General features: G+C 40.3%; 2 protein-coding genes and 1 long non-coding RNA gene across 4 annotated transcripts; all 3 read left to right on the top strand.

The window, feature by feature from the left end:
* Positions 1–128: 128 nt before the first annotated feature.
* On the top strand, positions 129–1,300 carry LOC133141167 (uncharacterized). The gene is made up of 3 exons (XR_009710054.1): positions 129–184; positions 392–607; positions 1,119–1,300. It is a non-coding gene; the product is annotated as an uncharacterized LOC133141167 (long non-coding RNA).
* A 4,384-nt stretch (positions 1,301–5,684) lies between these two features.
* On the top strand, positions 5,685–10,258 carry gins4 (GINS complex subunit 4 (Sld5 homolog)). Its single transcript, XM_061261078.1, has 7 exons — positions 5,685–6,041; positions 6,446–6,532; positions 6,629–6,742; positions 6,958–7,055; positions 7,328–7,416; positions 7,909–7,999; positions 9,310–10,258. The coding sequence occupies exons 1-7, from the start codon at positions 5,949–5,951 to the stop codon at positions 9,404–9,406; spliced, it is 669 nt and encodes a 222-aa protein (XP_061117062.1). The 5' UTR covers positions 5,685–5,948; the 3' UTR covers positions 9,407–10,258.
* Positions 10,259–16,644: 6,386 nt separating this feature from the next.
* ppp1r3c2b (protein phosphatase 1 regulatory subunit 3C2, duplicate b) lies at positions 16,645–19,025 on the top strand. Of its 2 annotated transcripts, XM_061260518.1 has the most exons (3): positions 16,645–16,885; positions 17,359–17,446; positions 17,525–19,025. In XM_061260518.1, the coding sequence occupies exon 3, from the start codon at positions 17,568–17,570 to the stop codon at positions 18,417–18,419; it is 852 nt and encodes a 283-aa protein (XP_061116502.1). In that variant the 5' UTR covers positions 16,645–16,885; positions 17,359–17,446; positions 17,525–17,567; the 3' UTR covers positions 18,420–19,025. The 2 variants fall into 2 exon arrangements, with proteins under 2 accessions (XP_061116502.1, XP_061116501.1); XM_061260517.1 differs by lacking the exon at positions 17,359–17,446 and having other exon boundaries at positions 16,646–16,885.

Raw genomic sequence — 19,025 nt, 5'->3', positions numbered from 1 at the left:
GCCTTTAGGAGAAACACATCAGTTGATGAGAGCTATGAGTGGGATGCAACTGATCTTGCTGTGGAGTCAGAACTCCTGGAGGCCACAAAAACAGACTATGCCCAGGAGGGTATTAGAAAGGGCAGAGGGGAGCGGAGAGATCACCCTTGCTCTACTGCTGGCCTCCGGGACCCTCATAGCAAAGGTTAGAGGAGTACTTCATGGATATCTAGTAACCAAGCTATAGATTTTGTTTGCTACTATAGCCTACCATCTGTGTGTCTGGCCTCATCCAAAGATGTATGCCATTACTGTTTATTGTGACAAGTATGAAGGTTATTCCTTCCCCCCTCACTGTTCTCCTTGGTCTTTTTGCCCCCCTGTCCTCTCCTTCCCCACCCTCACCTCCCAGGCCTGTTTCCCTTGATCAGTCCGCCTGTGTCCACTCCCCCACGTGGTCTGTACACTCGTTCACTCAGTGAGGCACGATTTAATGCCCTTCGCCGGGAGTATCAGGAGTACCGTCGTACCCAGGAGTCCATCTGTTCCCGAGATCCTTGCCTCTCCCCTGACCCTGACCTCGACCCCAGTTCCAACACTGCACTGCTCTGACAGCCAAAATATGCTGGTCCGTTTGTCCTTCTGTCATTCCTCACTCAGCAACCACCTAAATTTCTGTCTACCTCTGTTTACCATCACTGTTTCTTGATTTTTGTGATGCAACCTATTTTCAGTCTTTATTGTGTGTTGTCTGTCTGTCTGGCAGATTCATTTCACTTCACAATCATTCACTATGTAACTAGAGATTTCTGCCTGCATGATACTATCTGCCATTCAAGTCAAGTATCTTTATTGTTATTGTATAAAACAACGACACAGCAAAGCATCTCCCTGAGCCACATAGTATAAAATATGAATAAGAGATAAAATGGATAAATAACCATTGCAACCATCTCCTTTGTTGTAATGACATCTTTTTCTCTGTCTGTCCTTCCAACTACATCACTTCTTATCTGATATACCTAAAGTGAGAAGTGACTTATAACAAAAGAGATGACTTGATTTTAATTCACAATGTGAAAGATAACAACACCACATTAATCATGTTCTTTCTATTTCTTATTTCTGTTGTCCTGCAGAACCTTCCAAAGGAGGGGGCAAATAGTATTGGATTCATCTTTTCACAAGAACAAACTTTCAGGATGAAAAGTGATTGGATGTTAGTTGACCATGAAGCCTGTTGATTGGACAGTTCAAAAACTAGTATACTAGATGACAACACTGGAAACTTCATGGATAGCATGAGACTTCTGTCCATATTTTCCCAAGACCTCAAGTGAATCCCCTCCAGAACTCTGGCAGGAAAACTGAAAACGCAACCAAAAGAAAACTCATAAATATCCATAATTTTCTCCAATGAGTAATGTTACCACAAAGGGAAACTAACACACTGCATGTCATTTGATCCATTTATAGTTGGCTTGTATCTGGGGTTGGTTCTTCTTAGAGTACAGTAAGAGGCTGAATATCTCTGCGTTATCCTGATTTCAGTGCTATGGTTCGGTGAATATAGGTTTGTATTTCTGTTTTGCCTATTGTCAGTCCAAGCTTTGTTCTGTGCAGGCTTTTACAGAAGGTCAGTGGAACTCAGTACTGTATAAATCACAATAAATGTGACTGGATGGTATTTCTAATCGGTCTTACATTTGACACAAGGCTCAGAAAAGAGGCTGTCAGATTGGTGCATGTCTTGGGGAGTTAATATTGGCAGAAACACCATTTTAACTGAAGGACAGTTAAGTGCTTCCCCCTCGCCTCAGATCCCTGTAAAACCACCATCAATATTAAGTACAAGCAGACAGCTGGGCCCAGATTTGGAAATGTGGAAGTCTCCAGCTATCCCAATGATAAGCCCAGTTGTGCCAGATGAAGTAATAATAGTTTGCCTGTTTTAGCATTATACAGTAGTGGTTCTGAAGACAACACAGTGTTAGTAACATATCAAACAAAGTTAATTTCCTTAACGATAAAAGGTAAATCAAAACAAAAAGTGGCTTTTTATGTTTTCAATATAATGCTTTCCCAGACTGGTTGGACAATCAAACCTTAAAGCCCTCACTTCAAAAAACAACTGGAAAGCAAGGTGATGAACTGCCTTAAATGTTATTCTCAATGTCTCTCAGTGTTCTACAAAAACTCCTTTAGGCTATATTCTAAGTATGTGTTAGTTCTGGACAGTGTTCAAGCCCTATTGATTTTAACCATGATTCACGGGAGAGCTTTAATGGGATTAAAAGCCATAATAGGTCCAGGTAACTGATCATTGGCTTTTTGTATAGAAGATCGTATATTTTCATGTTTTTCCCTTGTTTTATATATTTTGTAGTATTCTATGAAATAACCAATTATTTGTAAAACTTCTCCAAATCCCACCATACACCAATACATGCAACATGGACACATAGAATAATAATTTAGTTTGTTTATGTATCTCCTGTAAAAAACAAAGATGAAAGATTGTGTATAACAAATATGTATACGCCAGTTCCAGAGGATGAATATATTTGAAGGAAGACTTCAAGAAGTCATAGCATTTGTCTACCTGGGAAAGTTAAATCTCTCCTCCTGTTCTGTTGTCCCTGGAAGAGTCATGCATGTTAAGATCTGTGAACTATTTTGATATCACTAGTAAGTGTCTTTGTCCATTTTAAGAGGTATATATTTTCACATCTTAGAGCTGTTATGAAGCAAGTAGAAGTATTTGGTAGAATACCAATGTACTGAACTGAAAGGCACCAATTTAGTTCAATATATTTCCATACATGTATGTCATTTATTTAGTCAGACTCTTTAGTCAGTGTAGAATGGGCTTCAAATTTGTGGGACCACTTTTATATTCCATGCAAAAATAATATTTTGCAACCAACTGTCATTCGTTTTTTTCTGCGTAAACGATGCATGCTTAAGCAAACCATTCAGGAGGATTACTTCTTTTTCATTCATTACGAGTTTTGACTTATTCTATGGTTGTAGAAAATTCATATTTGTGTTTACAGTTTACAGGGAGAGTGATGGGACCTATTTGTGGTGTATTCCATTACCTCAGTGCTCAAAGTCATTTTCCTCATCTTGCTCACAAAAAATACCCTGAAAAAAATATTGTTGATATCTGTCTCACTAGGCTGCTTTGTCATGAGGCTTTGTTTTTTCTATGCCCGAAATAGAAATTAATTCAACTATTTTAGCTGTAAAAATAGACTCAGTGATTTGTCGTCAATTACACATATTTACAATTTGTTGGCTTTCTAATGTAAGCCTTGAGCACTCAAAATATTTCCTAATTGTATATTCTAATGATGACAGATTAAGATTGTATTTTTAATCTGCCTGTAGCCCAGTGCCTAATGCAACTTTGCACCTTTGCTCAAAACATGGTTTGACACTAATGGGGGGAAATGAGGAGGGAAAAATATCACCCAGTCTAGTATACACGTTTTCTTCAGAATTTCAATGACTGTACTTCATTCTATGTGAAATGAAAACCACTCGATTGTCCATCTTTCTAATACTGCTCTTATTCCATTTAACACTTAAAATTCCAGGGATGTAATACATTAGGCATTATTCTTTCATAATGATGAGGTCATGTTTTTGAATCACCATTACTATATTTATTCACATTGTTGCAGTTATAATGTTGATGCACAAAGAAAGTGATATGTAAGTACACTACATAAGTGTCCTTCATCATTGTGAAAATATGTGAATAGACACCTCAGTGCTGGTAAATTGTACTTCTGTTGGCTCTTGGCAGTGTCTGTTATGTGCTTGAATTTATTCTGTAAAGTTTGTTTGTGTTCTTGAAAATGAAAAGGCCCATTTTTAGATTTTGTACAGTGAAAAGGTCAGATTTTTACATTTCTAAAGACAAAAATACATAAAAGGAAAGAACTGAAACCTTATCTTATATTTAAGATGTTGCTGTACATTTTTTATTGAATTTAGAATCTTTTTTGAGAACTTTTTCAGGTTTTGTACAAATTTGGAAGACAAAATTCTAATTTTATGTCCAGTCTGTTTATGTTGCTGTTTTTAATGTTGTACATGTTATTTTTATATGTTTGTTTGTAACAAACTGAATAAATTGATACATTTCATTGGAATTTCTGTTGTTACCTATTCTGTTGTTGCCAAGGAGAGGATTGAAACAGGAGGGGGGGTATTTTTGATTGAAAGGGAAATGCTGAATCTACATATTGTTTTCTAGGTAGCGTCCACTGCAATCACAATATTTACATATTTCAGCACTGTATTTGTGTGTGTGCATGTAAGGTCTGTACATTATGTTTGTGTGTGGATGGGGTGTGTATAATGTACCAAAAGAAGAATAGCATATAAATAAACACACAACACAACCCTGCTTTCTTAAGTTTATTTGAAACAGCCAGCTTAACCATTAAATTGTTCTTTTACATTCAAAGGGAAACTAAAATACTATAAGAGCTGTTCTTGCCCCAAAATTGCCCCAGCATCAAAGTTGTTGCCTGAGAGGTCCTGCATTTGCATCTTTCCCTGACTATGGCTAAAGCGAGCTGCCTCCACGATCATGTACATGTATAATGGACCAAAAATCCTCAAGAAGCTGTCAGCAGCACTTACCAGCAGATAGATGCATAATTGTGTAGTGATGTCGGATCCTGGATGTCTTGGCCTGAAGATACCTTTTCTCTTTACAATCACTTAATACAACCAATTAAGTCATTAAGCTGTAACTAAGCTTTCCTTCCGAACTTCAGTTCAATCCTCTCATTCTCATTATTTTTCACTGAAACTGCAGTTTTCCCCAATTTCCTTCAAGTTTAAATCACTATTGTCCACCATTTATTATTGTAATAACTAAGTAATTATATGTTCTGAAAGAGAGGGTAAAGCGATGCTCCTACTTGTTGGTGGCTAGGTTAAGTTACTTCGTAAGACTCTTATTGTGCAGTCAAAGGTGTTGTCTGCTGGCTCAGAGAGCATGACTCCTGGATTTCACAACAGTTAAATCATCAAAGTCCATGTAATATGTGTGCTTGAGTGTCTATACTCTAAATTGCTCGAGGTATAAGGTTATATTAAATAAGTTTAAGTTCCAAACAGGGGGTAGGGCAGCAGTATCAGTGTTTAGCAAAATTTCTAGAAGGCGGCTGATGAGAATCTATGATCTGACATTGTTGTTGCAGATCAGTAAGGTTTTTCATCCACATTTTCCGATAAATGTCCAACTATAGAAATAATGTGCAAGCCATGTGGATGAGCCATTCGGGGTTAGGGCATCTAAGCAAATAAATAATGCACTAATGTGTGGAACTTTTCAGTAGGTGTAATAGTCTTAATACTGCCAATTACATTACCTATACAGAATATTGCCTGAACGTACCTGACACATCCAAAATATCTTTTCGTTTCTGTTATACAATGGACTTTCTCAATAAAAATGTTCAAGCTAGGAGGATGGAGGCTAAACCCACGTTGGGCTGGTCTTTTGGCTTTATCTGTGGAAAGAATCTAATTCAGATCAGACAGTAAAGCTGATCTGATTAGCCATAAAACTCCTACAGTTCTGTGGGACTAATCCACCGCAGTAAACCTAATTCCACAACAAAGATGGTTGAAACGTTCAACCATTCTCAGATTACGAAATCAGGGGACGTGACGTTTAGTGTAGGTGGCGCGAAAATTTCGGCGGAAGTTTGCGAAATGAACTAGTGTGTATGGTATTCTGTTTTGTTTTTTAGCGTACTGTAATCAATTTCACTTAAAGCTTAATCCTGAAGTACATTTGTACAAAGCAATACAAATAACGAACGGGGTGTGCTAGGGAGCTAAACCACCGTATTAATATGTGATGAAAACTTGTTATCCAGTGGCTTTAGGCTTTTGAGTAAGTTACCCATTTCGTAAGGTATTGTTAGCTATCTTACAGAATGTCGGACGCGTTGTCTGAAGCAAGCGACTTGAGTGCAGATGACAGTCAGGATGTTATGACCCCGGCTGAGCTCATTGCTAAACTCGAAGAGGTAAATTGACGCTATAGTTAAGTAAATTACGATTATGTTTACTATAACAACAACATAACCGTTGTAATAGCCAACATGGCTATTAAGATTTATCAAGGTGAAAACTTGGATATAATTTTATATGCATTTATTCATATAATAATCACTGGCTAAACTTAGCTAGCTAATTAGCTAATTAACGTTAGTTACGGGACAAATTACCTGAATTCATCCTTTATTTCAGCGACTGCGACGACAGCCATGATATGCAAATGATGCATGCAAATGATTCATATGATTAACTTTTAAGTAACTGAAATTCTCCCAGTGTCGCCTAACATATATTGTTTTGTGTGCTTAAAAAGCTTTCTGTAACTGGTTCTCCCAAGAGTACAGCATATTGTGAGGTGTTTTGTGTCTTGCAGGCCTGGCTGAATGAGAAGTTCTCCCCAGAGCTTCTGGAGAACAAGTCTGAGATTGTGGAGTGTGTGATGGAGCAGCTGACTCACATGGTAGGGCGCTGTAGTGTGAGTGTGTGCATTTGCACCTGTGGGATCCACACCTGTTGGAATGTGCTGGAAAGGCTGATACACCTGCCCTGTTAACAGGAGGAGAATCTGCAGCGCGTGCGGAAGGGAGACGTGAAGGCCAGCATCCACCGCATGGAGATCGACAGGATCCGCTTCGTCCTCAGCAGCTACCTCCGCTCTCGTCTGCAGAAGGTGTCTGCCTCTCGTTCTGCTTCTGCCTCTTCTCGCGTGCTTACCTTTACAAATTACCCTCATTACAATTACAGAAAAGGAACCGGTTACTGAATAGCAATTGGAAAAACAGTAGTTTTGTTTTTTTGGGGTTTTTTTATACTTGCCTGTTGGTTTCTGTGCAAGCTCTTTGGCCCTGCAGGCACCATCTTTGATGTGGTTCTTTTTCTCTCCAGATAGAGAAGTACTTCCCACACATCCTGGAGAAGGAAAAGTCACGGGCAGAGGGAGATCCCTCATTCCTTTCTCCTCAGGAATTTGCCTTTGCTAAAGAGTGAGTGAGAGGATATTTTAGCTTAATATTACTTTGATGTAGAAGATCAACAATGACCATTTAATGGAATAGTCTTAATGTATATTACTTGCTGGGAAGAGCTTGTTTGAATGACTGATCCGTCAATCTACTGCTTATTCATATGATTCCATGTGACAGGTTGCAGCATGAAGGGGTCGCTGTAATATCTAGTAGTGTGGCTACTGCTGTGCCTGGTAGTGGTTGGTGTGGGTAGTAATTCGAATATGACTCCCCCTACCCGTCCTCCACAGGTACCTGGCCAACACAGAAACATATTTGAAGGCCGTGGCACTGAAACACATGCCCCCCAATCTACAGACTGTGGATATGCTGAAAGCAGGTTTGATAAGCTGATGGACTGCATGAGAATGAATACATATTGCTGTGAATAATTACATTTCTCTGTTCTACAGTTTAATGTGCCTCCACTTCTCTATAATGAGACTACAGTGCTTCTATTTTTCTAAATTTGTTTCTGAAAACTGATGTCGTACAGTAAAAACAATTTCGGAGCACATGTACTAATTGGCATGAATTGGCCTGTGTAAAGTGCTTCAATGTGGAATTCATCCTAAAAATGTGATGATGAATAGTTGTAATGAGAGAAAATACCTAAGCATTATGTTGAGTAATACTGGATTTCTAAATGATGCAAATAAAGTGTTCTTATTTGCTGTGGTGTAGGGATCTCTAGGGATCGTCTGTCTTGGGCCACTATTTCAACACTGTCCATTGGCCTGTAGCACATTGTATTCAGTAATGCTGTGCCCATGCAGGTTCTGAGCAGCAGTAGGATGTCCCCTGAAGCCCCTGTGCAATGCTTTCTCCTCAGTACCTGAGCCCGGCCTGGACTCCTTTGTGTTCCTGCGTGTGAAGGAGCGTCAGGAGAACATCCTGGTGGAGCCTGAGACGGATGAGCAGAGGTATGATCCCCGCCTGCTCCTACTAATTAATCAGCCCTCTCTCTCTCAATGACTCAGTTTACCATGTCATTTAACTAAGATGGTCCCCTCAGAACTCATTTCTCATTGACAGTGAAGAAAGCCAGTGGGCTATAGAGGCCAGTTAAGTTGCTAGGACAAGGAAGCTGAGTTCTGAAACTTCAGTGGTCCATGCATTATCACTTCCTCTCTTTGCAGAGTGTTGACATTGCATGAATAGCCACTGGGCATCAGAGCTTTGGTTAAATACTGGTACTGGTACATTTAGACAGTGGTGACCACTGCATTGTGGTGCTGGATTTAATTTGTACCTGCAGAAGTTGTGCACTAGGCCATATCTTTGGGTGCAACTTGTAAAGAAACTTATAATATTGGTCACCAATAACTTTTTTAATTAGGTGTATTAGAGATGATGCATGAATGTTTATCTGAGCATTTCACTATAGTCATAGGTACGGTGCTGAATTTAAATATGGCAATTAATCCTTTGTCTTGGAGGATGTTTATTTAAATGCATCAAGTCAATATGGTCCATTTAGATTAACTTATTATAATATCATTACATGAGTGATTAAGGAAACATTATACACCTGTCCTCATTGGACTGGGAGAAGTGCGTATTCAAAATGTTCAAATATAACCATGGTTGTGATGAATGTTTACCATAGGGATCTGAATGCTTGTTATCTCCAATTCCTGCAGGTGTCGCCATTGCTCAGATTGTATACATTCAGTGGATTCACTTTCTTTTAACTTCAACTGTGATACACATGGTCCTGTGTACTTTTACATTACATTACATTATTTGCATTTGGCAGACGCTCTTATCCAGAGCGACGTACAACAAAGTGCATATCCATAACCAGGGGTAAGTGCGCTGAAAGACCCTAGAGGGATGTACAATTTCAATTGCTACCCGTACAACAAAGATAAGGACCAGGGCCTATTTTTCTTCTTTATTTATTTATTTATTTATTTTTTAAATCAACAAATAAACAAACAACAAAGCAAAAGTGACCAAACTTAACTATCCAACTACTGCTTACCTAGCCAACTAAAAATACCGAAACACTACGTAAGTCACAAAGACAACAATTAAGGTTCACAGGGAGGTACGGAGGGATGGGGAGAGTTGCTGCTTGAAGAGGTGCGTCTTCAGCTACTTAGCTGTAGACTTAGCTTTTCCAATATGTACACAATATCACACAAAAGTGGTTACTTTTAAGTCTATTTACTGCACTGAATATTGCTTGGCAGCCTGACCTGGTGTTGAATGTGGCCCTCTCTTTCAGGGAGTATGTTGTTGACCTGGACGAAGGCTCCCAGCACTTGATGCGGTACCGCACAATAGCACCCCTGGTGGCCAGTGGGGCAGTGCAGCTCATATAGAAATGGATGTAATCTGGACCGAGACCCCACTCTCTTCCTGCCCTGCCTCCAAACACACACTGTGACGCTGTTTGGAAAGGCTGGCAAAGTGCGCTGCAACTGGCCATGTATTATGAGGAACATAAAGCAAGATTTACCCATCACATTGGCAGGACTTTAAATGGCTCATTTTCTTGGGGTTTTGTTCAATTAAAAACCTACCCATGTGTTGCTAGCCTTTCCTCCTCAGCACAGGAGGAAAAGTGATGTGCCCAAATGAGGCAGAGGCATTTCCTGTAGTTAAGGAAGCTGTCACTATGAGAATGACATAGCACTTGAAATGTGCTTGACTAGGGATCAAAATATGTTTTTGTGGTTTAGAGCTGGCATGCACTGCTTCATATCTTGAAGTCACAGTGTTTTTCAACACCCTTTCTTATTAATGATAGAATACGTGTTGGATTACAGAATAGTTGTTTGCTGCCAACATTGATTTTCCATATATACTAGAATCTATGGCTTGGCTCCAGAGTCCTCCATATAGAACCAGTCACATGTTACCCGAGTGCCCTTTCAACTGCTCTGAAGAGGACAGTGGGACAGAGATGTGGAGATGCCAGCATTGAGAATAGTGACAGGGAATGGCCTTGTCTTTATCATGTAGTGGAGGCTTCCGTCAAATTCATAAATCAGGAGAATGCAGTTTTCATCAACCTACTGTTCCTGTAGGACCTTGATTATGAATGTAAAACCTTAAAGCCTGATTTTTTTTGGTTTTCAGTGTTTGAAATTTCATTTTCTCTTGGTGTGTGCATGTTATGACATTTATATTTTCAATAAAATAAAATAAAAAACCCTTATTTTTTCACTTAATCAATGTTCTGGTATTGAAACCATGCTATACCATTGCCCATGTATGCAGGAATTTCCAGTCTGTCTAGAGTGACTGAGATGACGTCCTCCACCGGAACAGGCCTGTGCACGTACACCAAGCTGGAGTGAAACGTCACCCCGGAAAAGCTCTCCTTACGCAATCTTTTGCAGAATATTAAACATTCTTGGGGCAGTATTGACAGCTACCTCAAAAAATGTTTTTGTATTGTCATAATCACTATTGTTTGTAAGTTTGTCTTTGTTTCTCCATTTAGGTACCAGTCTTTATGGAACGGTTGTGTTAATATTTAAGAAATAACGATCTTTCAAGAGTGAGAGTCTGAAATCTATTGTTTGAAGAGTTGGGGGACTAATAACTCCAGTTTCAACGTGGCTTGAATCATGCACTGTGGACTGAGAACAAAATAAACGGTCTTAAATTTCATCTTCACTCCAAGCACTATTGGTGACAGTGCTCCATTAGGCTCTTTAAGTCTTTGTTGAACATGTTCCATAAAGAGTCTGATTGACCAACTAAAAGTGTTTGCAATATTGTGTTCCTGTTTCCATTGGCCTCCAACTTGGAGACACCCAAGTTCAGCTAAGAAGAAAGTGTCTTGATTTTATCGCAGTACCATGAAATGAGCTGAAAATAAGCCTTCCAGGCAATGGAATTGATTGATTGTGAAACATTACTCAAATTATATGGTTTACCGTATGAGTGAATTGTTATGTTTTTGAGCACGTACGCCTCACATCTTCTTAGTAATCGGGAAGTTGAGTCACCCAGTTTGGTGCTATTCCAGATATTCTGTAATCGGGTTCTGAAGAAGACTATGTTTTCCACTCATTCACCAATGCCAGCCCAAACCATCATGGTGGTGTAGTTAATCAATTGTACATGCAAATGCCTGTGTGATGCAATATTTTGCAGCTACAGCAAAGGCTTTTAAGCTGTGAATTTGGGAGAGTAGTTCAGCTTTCGTATGTGTCACCAGGTTTAGTACGTAAAACGGAGGTACTTTCCTTTGTGTCGTCTACAGGATGAAGAACCGGAAAAGGAAGTGAGCATTACGCCAATTACGATTACGGTTCCTCATAAGTGACTGGCGGCAGGGACCAGGTTAGATTTGCTGAAGAATGCTTGGTTTAAGACTGCACCTTTGCGCAGATATGCTGCTCTAGTGTGGTATGTCCAGGTTCTGTGAGTGTGTTTAGCAATGTGCCTGTGCAGAAATGCCAAAGGCTCAGCTCTGAAGCGAAATAAAAATGGCCTTTATAAATAAAAGGCTGTCGCCAAAACAGAACAAGAGGGGTGTGCAGTCAGTGCCTAGTGTATTCAATACATTTTTGCCATTCTTGATCACCTGTACATGTAAATGAAGTGTAAATTGTCAAAAGATTCTGTTGTCTGTGTTTTATGTCTGCAGAATTGTGTTCTGGTCCATGAGATGTTGAGCTCCTCAGATCTGGGTTTGTCTCCTTAAATTGGCGTAATTACTTAAGTGCATGTGGGTGAACTACGGGTCAAGTGCTCTGTTCGTATAAGGGCAATAATATAGAAATGGAAACTACTCAAAACCATGTGAGGAGGATGCCAACAGGAGGGAATGGCCTAGTCACTTCTCGCAGAAATATTTGTGCAATCATTTTCTCAATCTAGCCCTTCCCACAACCCCCAAACATCCTGCCAGCCTGTTTACTGCTTTCAAAGTCATACTGACTCATTGTGGCACTGGATTGCTGGTGTTGGTGTGCTGTTCAGCTAGCTGACCATCAGGTCATATAGTGCATACTGTCAGATTCAGTCTGAGGTCACCCCAGCTATGGCCAAGAGCCCTCTGCACATTGCATCCTTTATTCTGCCTGCTCAAGAGAGGTATCCGCCTAGCTTTGATAAACGGCCCTGCGATGATATCCCGTTTCGGTGTGATTCCATTTTAATTCCTCTGATGAAATAACATTCTGAAGCGACCGGCATATTTGCCTGGAGGAAGAGCCAGATTTCCCCCCTCATCTTCATTCTTGTGACATAATTGTGATAATCATGCTGTTATGTAGCATGCCAAGGGTGGCAATTCATTGCAGCCATTGCATTTTCATGCTGTGGCAGTGCCCTGATTAATCAAGAAATCATAAACGCATCATATCTGTATTCAACATATCCCAGGCTCATAAGGCAAATAAATAATAGTAACAGTAGCATTTTTTTTATTTTATGCTGTAAATCTCAAAGTGCTTAATTTTTGTTAGTAAATAAAAATATGTTTTAGGTGTGATGCCAAAAGACAAATGCTATATAACAACAGAAGCCATGAAACAGTCACAACCGGGATATGTTGACATGTCCAACAAGAAAGACAATACGATAAAAATACAATCATCCTGAAGTAGTAAACAAGTAAATACTAAAACAAATTGGATGCTGTTCACTACCCAAGGTCTTTTAAATTCCTTTAGCTAAAATGTGACAAAAATAAAAACCGTTTCACTCTGTGTGCCCTGACTGTATCTGAAGGTCAGAAGCAGGTCTGTGGGACATTGACACCACAGCCTACAAGCAGTTAAAGGATTCACAGCTTGGCTTGGATCCCAGTGGGATTGTTGACAGGGCCAGGAATAGTGCAGGTGGATTAGAGGAATTGTTCTCATGCTGTAAACCCAGGCTCACATTGCACAAGCCTGCTGTGTTAGTCAATACGTGCACAGCTACTCAATCCATCACTATGCCAGTACATTTAGCTGAATCCTCTTGTGGCAAACTTTTTATTTTAGAACTTTCAGAACCATTTTTGTGGATTTGCCATCCTCGATGCAGTTTGTGCCAGTTCATTGTCAAACTGAAAGCAAAATTCCTTCCAGACACACAAAGGCTCCTTACAATTCATTGGTACCCTCAAGGTGTTCATTACTACTAAAATTATGCTTTGACTTTGAACTAATGTTAGCTAGTGTTATTTTTCTCTTTCTCACACTAAGTAGCTTGTGCTTTGTCCTTGAATTTTGAACTAATTTTAGCAAGTTTTATTTTTTCTCTTTCTCACAATAAGTAGCTAACATAATGTTGAGAACAGACTATTCAGCCCAACAATGCTCAGTATTTTCTAACCATCATTTATCGACCATCTAGATATCTAGGACTGTACGCCTGGTCTTGAAAACGCCTAGTTTCTGTCTCTACTACATGATCTGGCAAGCTATTTACATACCCAGTGACTACTCTCTGTGTGAGGAAATACTGATGTCTTAAGTATTTACAGACATAGAAAATACTGGGGAAGCCTATAGCCTATTCCAGGGATAGGAAACCTGGCAGGCCAATGTGTATTGATGAATTGTGTATGCTGTCTGTTGCAAAATACATTCTCTACCTGACCCTGTGAAGGTGGCACAGTACATCTGCATTTGGAATGATTGAGACACAATTGTTTCCTGTCAATGACTTGTGTTCTGTCAGCCTGACACCGACACATGTATTGCTTATGTCTCCCTATGTAAACACGGGTGAGAGACCCTCACTTTGGACTAATTTCCAACCCGCTGTGGACCGCTGCTTGGAATAAACTTTCATTTCTGGTCACACTGCTGAGTCTCCTGGTCGTCTCTTCGGGGAAAAAGCTAACAGTATGCAGGATGCTGCCACCAATTACCCTGGCTCAATCCGCTAATTAGCCATATGAACCATGACTGATTAACTCTTAATTTAGACCACAATAAAATGCTACAAGACAAGAAAATGTATCAGCTGCTGTTTATATGATGGAAAGTGGCTATAAATGACAGATCATGTAAATGATTGGGCTAATTAAATAAGAGCAGAAGTTGGTCAAAAATCCTGAGACAGTAGCAGTAAAAGCCCCAGTGTGGCCTCAATAAGATCAGTGCAGCTGTTGCGCCCTTGAGTAAGGCTCTTAATCCCACAGTGCTACAGGGGGGTTGGCCCCTGCTTTGTCTATTCAGCTTGAAGTGACTTGGGGGGAAAAGTGTCAGTTAAATAACTGTAATGTTATTGTAATATACTTTGGTGAATTTGTCAGTATCATTACCTAAATTCTAAAGAATTTACCTTTTGCAATTTTCATGTATACCCACTCCTTCTATTGACAGAATTGAATTGTTCAACTTGATGTGTAAAAGTAAAGCACAGGTATAGAAAGTGTAAGTGCAGCACATTAAAGAGTAAGGGTGTGACACTATAGCAGATTCAATTCCATGTCTAAGCTTGAGTAAATAAAAATTTAGTTCCACTTGAAAACTGAGGCAAGTACAATTTGGGTGTCACATGGGTTTGGTCCCATCAAAAAAAATCCTTATCAGTGACTCACTGCTTCATGATTTTACATGTAGTCATGGGGGCAACATGGCTCAGGCGGTTAGGCCAGTCATCGGGGGGTTGCTGGTTCGATTCTGCCCTGGGTGAAATGTCCCTGAGCAGGACCCCCAAATGCTCTCCCTAACCCCCAAAAGCTGGTTGGTGCCTTGTATGGCAGCCAATCGCTGTTGGTGTGTGAATGGGTGAATGAGAAGCATTGTACAGCGCTATATAAATTTCAACCATTAGGTGAAAGGGTCAGGCTCTTGGCATGTTTCAGCTAAACCGGTCTAAAAAAAGCAGCCACAAAAAGAAGAAGAAAATAGTAGCCAAGAAAACGGAAAGACAATTCCTTTTGATGTGGTTCAGGAGCAACGACTGACTGGCAGCCATCTTACAGAGGGCAAGGATGTGAGATAACTAGCAACAATTCTTCTTCAAAAGTAATTACAAGGTCATTAAAAGCTGCTGATACCAGTATGTTCTTTGTAACAAGAACAATAATGGGATGGGGAGTATATATTTCAGTGACGCAAATATTTCAGTGACTTAAAAAGAAGCAGAAGGGCACCGTTTCCTTTGTATTGGAAAAAAATATAATTCCTTTCACAAAGGTTCTATTACACATGCGAACAAGTGCCCTGGAAGTCATATAATCAGTCATCTTGGCTGCAGCATCCAAAAGTGTCTTATTTAGCAAAGAGATGACAGAAAACCATTTTATCTTTATTATGGGAAGCTATAAAACACAAATAGTGGAGAGTGTAGGACATTCTATTCTAAAAAGTCATCAAATATAAATGATATTGCAATGGGAAATGCATCATTGTGCTTATTTGTGATATCAAATTTGGCATTGAACTTACTAATTTATTTAATGATTAATGTCTGTGTCTGTCTTAGGGCAGTGCTGTTTCCACAAGGTCTTTCTCAGATTGTATGCACACACTCACACACTCAGTAGTTCAAAGCATGGATTCAACAAGGTGATTTGGGGGTTTTCTTCATCATGGTGAGAATGATTTGGTTATCAAATGTAGATGCACATCAGCCATTTTCCCCTAATATTATGGCTCCCTGAAATAGGGGGACTGTATATACAAACTGTTGTAGATTATTCAGGTGAAACCAAAATGTATGACAATACCCTTAAGTGAAATATGAGAATCTGTACTTTAACCACATGTGAATTGTTTAATTACAAATCTAAAATTGTGGAATACAGAGCAAAATCGGGAAAAATTATGTCTTTGTCTCAAGATGGAGCTCACTGTACAGTATATGGCTATATGGAAAAGGGTGTTGCAAATATGGTCTTCTAATACATTAATTAAATAACCACAGTTGTATTAATATATTGAAATTACATTGAATATAGCATTTGATGAGAGTCATAAAAAAGAAAATATTAAGATAATGAAAATGAATGAAACAGCCCTTGGGTGTTTATATCTTATATGATTAGTATATAGTATATGATTATAGTTGACTTACTGTGTCAGACCATCTCCAGTCATTATTTGAATATGTATGATTAAGCTCATTTGCTTGCCATCTTTGCAATCATGCCAAGCTGGAAGATACTATGTTAAAGATCCAGTAGGCTAAAATACAAATAAAATGTAACTTTCAGCAAATAAAATACACCTAACTGAATGATTATCATAAGTGATGTCAAAATACTGATAAATAGCTTTCTTTCCAGAACTATCATTGACAAACGCCTGTTGTTGACCAATGTTATTGTTGCTTTCAGCTGTTGCAATTACCATCAGGATATGTTGCAGTAGCCTACTTTCTCTACATACTTTCAGGCATCTCTCTTTGACAGGAACTCCATAAATGTGTGTTTTTTTATATAATTTCCCACCCCAATATGAAATGTCATTTAATCCCAACCGCGTCTATGGGCGAACCCTAGAACACGGAACACAGAGGAGATCTATAAGTGGGATTGTAACACGATTTGATCACGGTACTGCGTAACGTTTCCGTTTGCTCTCATTGGCTGAACAGAATTAGCCCGTTGGGTTACGTTGATTGGCTGCATTGACGAGGTGAAAGCAGAAACCAGCTGATGCAACGAGATACTTTCAGTGAAGTTTAAATACTGTGTGTGCGTGATTTCAGCTGTTCTAAGAACCCCGGTGCTTGGGGAACCGCTGGTCGGACAGAGCACCTCCACGGCGCACCACACGAAGCAAAGTCGTCGGATCATTTCTTCTTCTTTTTTTATTTCGACTTGATTTTTAATCTATTTAAATTATTAATCTCACAAGCAATGTGTATTTTCCCTTTTTGACAAGATAGACACTGTAAGTAGTCCAAGTATTAACTTTTTGTAACCTGTACACAAGTAGTCCATATTGAATTGCGATGTTGAGGTTGATTTTGTAAGTTAGCCTACTTTTGTTACTCGTCCATTTTCCTTGATGTAAGAAACTCAATATTCAATTTTAAATGATATATGTTGCAACCCATTCTAATCTCATAATTTCCTCCTTGTGGAAATGCGTACCCGAGGCTCAACGAAGCCATGTGCTGACATTGATTGCAATGCAAACGCCGGAAGCTTTCCAGTTTGATCATTTTTTAATCTTCGATGGTAATTTATTTGCTAATGTTATTATGAATGTGTTTGACGGCCGTTTATCTCGGAAACTTGTATTAACTTTTATCTCGGAAAGTTAATACAAGTTTTACATTTGTTATCTTTGGTCACAGTTCGATCAGAAAAAGGAAAAGAATAGTGTTCAATTCGGTTTTAATGTTGAACTTTATTTTTCAGTTGACGTCCAGGCCCCAACGTTCTATGAACATCATCTAATTTCCTGATCAACATTTAAAAAAAAAAAACTGAAGATGACCACAAAGTGGTCAGTTCTAATGCAGTAAATGAATGGCGATAATATTTGGAGGAAAATGTATTAACTTGTCATCTGTTTCTCCCCCAGAGTGCTGCAAGTTTTTGGTGGGTGCTCTGTGCCTCAGTCTGTAATGCCATCGATGCCTGTAGACCTGGCCATGCGTCTGTGTCTCAGCCAGAGTCTGCCCCTCTGCCAGCTCCTGGGGGTGTCTTCACTCAAGCCCCTGCGGCCCTGCATCCAGCCCTGCTTGCCCGAGACGCAGACGCCGCACACCCACCCCATGCCCTGCTCTTCAGACTGTACCCTGTTGCAGACCGGCATCAGCGGCGACGGCACCAGCACAAAGAAGAAGCGCGTGGTGTTCGCCGACTCTAAGGGGCTTTCGCTCACAGCCGTGCGCGTGTTCTCTGATCGGGAGGAGCCCCCGCCCCCCGAGCCCTCGTTCAACCTGCGTGTTTTGCGGAGGCTAGTGTCAGACAGGAAGGCTCCGAGCACGAGGAAGGCACAGCCGCGGCTGGGGTTCCAGCAGCCTCTGGCCGACTTCCAGTCCTTCCGCACCCGGCTGCAGGAGGCCCTGGTGCTCCTGGAGAGCTGCACCGTGACAGAGCGCGCCCTCAGCGGCATCGTCCAGGTGAAGAACGTCAGCTTCCAGAAGGCCGTGCATGTGCGCATCACCTTTGACTCGTGGCACAGCCACATCGACGTGCCCTGCACCTTCCTGCAGCAGAGCTATGGCGGCTCGGACACTGACGTCTTCGCCTTCGACATCCCCCTCCCCAAGCACCTGGACCCCCGGGAGCGGGTGGAGTTCTGCGTGTCCTACCTCCCGGGAGGCCAGAGCACCACTCTGTGGGACAACAACAAGGGACAGAACTACAGCATCATCTGCCCTGAATCTAAACCCCAATCCTCCCATCCTAGCTCATCTAAAGTCTGGGGGGTCTGTGGGCAAGCCAGTCTCAGAACAAAGGGCATGTCCTGAATGATGCAATGCCCCTTCCTTCACCCCACTCCTGTGAGATATTGATTAACCACAGCTGGGGAAGATTGTAAAACATCTCCCCTTTCTAGTGACAGTGATGCCCACTGATATCTGGCAACAATTATAGCTGGAATGTTTTCACCCTTTGCCCCTCCCCAAATATCTCAAATGACTGTTTTCAAGTTCACCTGAGGCCAGTAGCCTTGTCTCATTAGTACTTCATTCCTTTGTGACCAGCAGTCCTTCACTGGCCCCAAGACTTTTAAACTTTGTCCTGCCGTGAGGACTTCAGAAGCAAACTGATAAGAAAATGGTCATGACAGATGGAACCGTATAACCTGACCTGAAAATAAACAGTCCTTCTCCTTTTTATGCTGAGCACCTAACCAAGACAATTAACTTTATTGTACTTCAACTAAATTCACTGACCAATTAAGCTGCAAAATGTTTGCCAAATGTGATAATTGCACAATATTGCGCTTGCTCAAAGTTTTGCTCTTTTGGGGGAAGTTATATGATGCACTTCAACTGTAGAAGCTCACCTGGGTTGGTTTTTTTTTTTTTTTTTTTTGTAAATAAACTCAAGTGACTCTAGTCATTTCTGAA

Source organism: Conger conger, chromosome 11 (genome assembly GCF_963514075.1).
Source record: "Conger conger chromosome 11, fConCon1.1, whole genome shotgun sequence".
In the NCBI taxonomy this organism is placed as follows: domain Eukaryota; kingdom Metazoa; phylum Chordata; class Actinopteri; order Anguilliformes; family Congridae; genus Conger; species Conger conger.
This window is presented reverse-complemented; position numbering and strand designations above follow the sequence as displayed.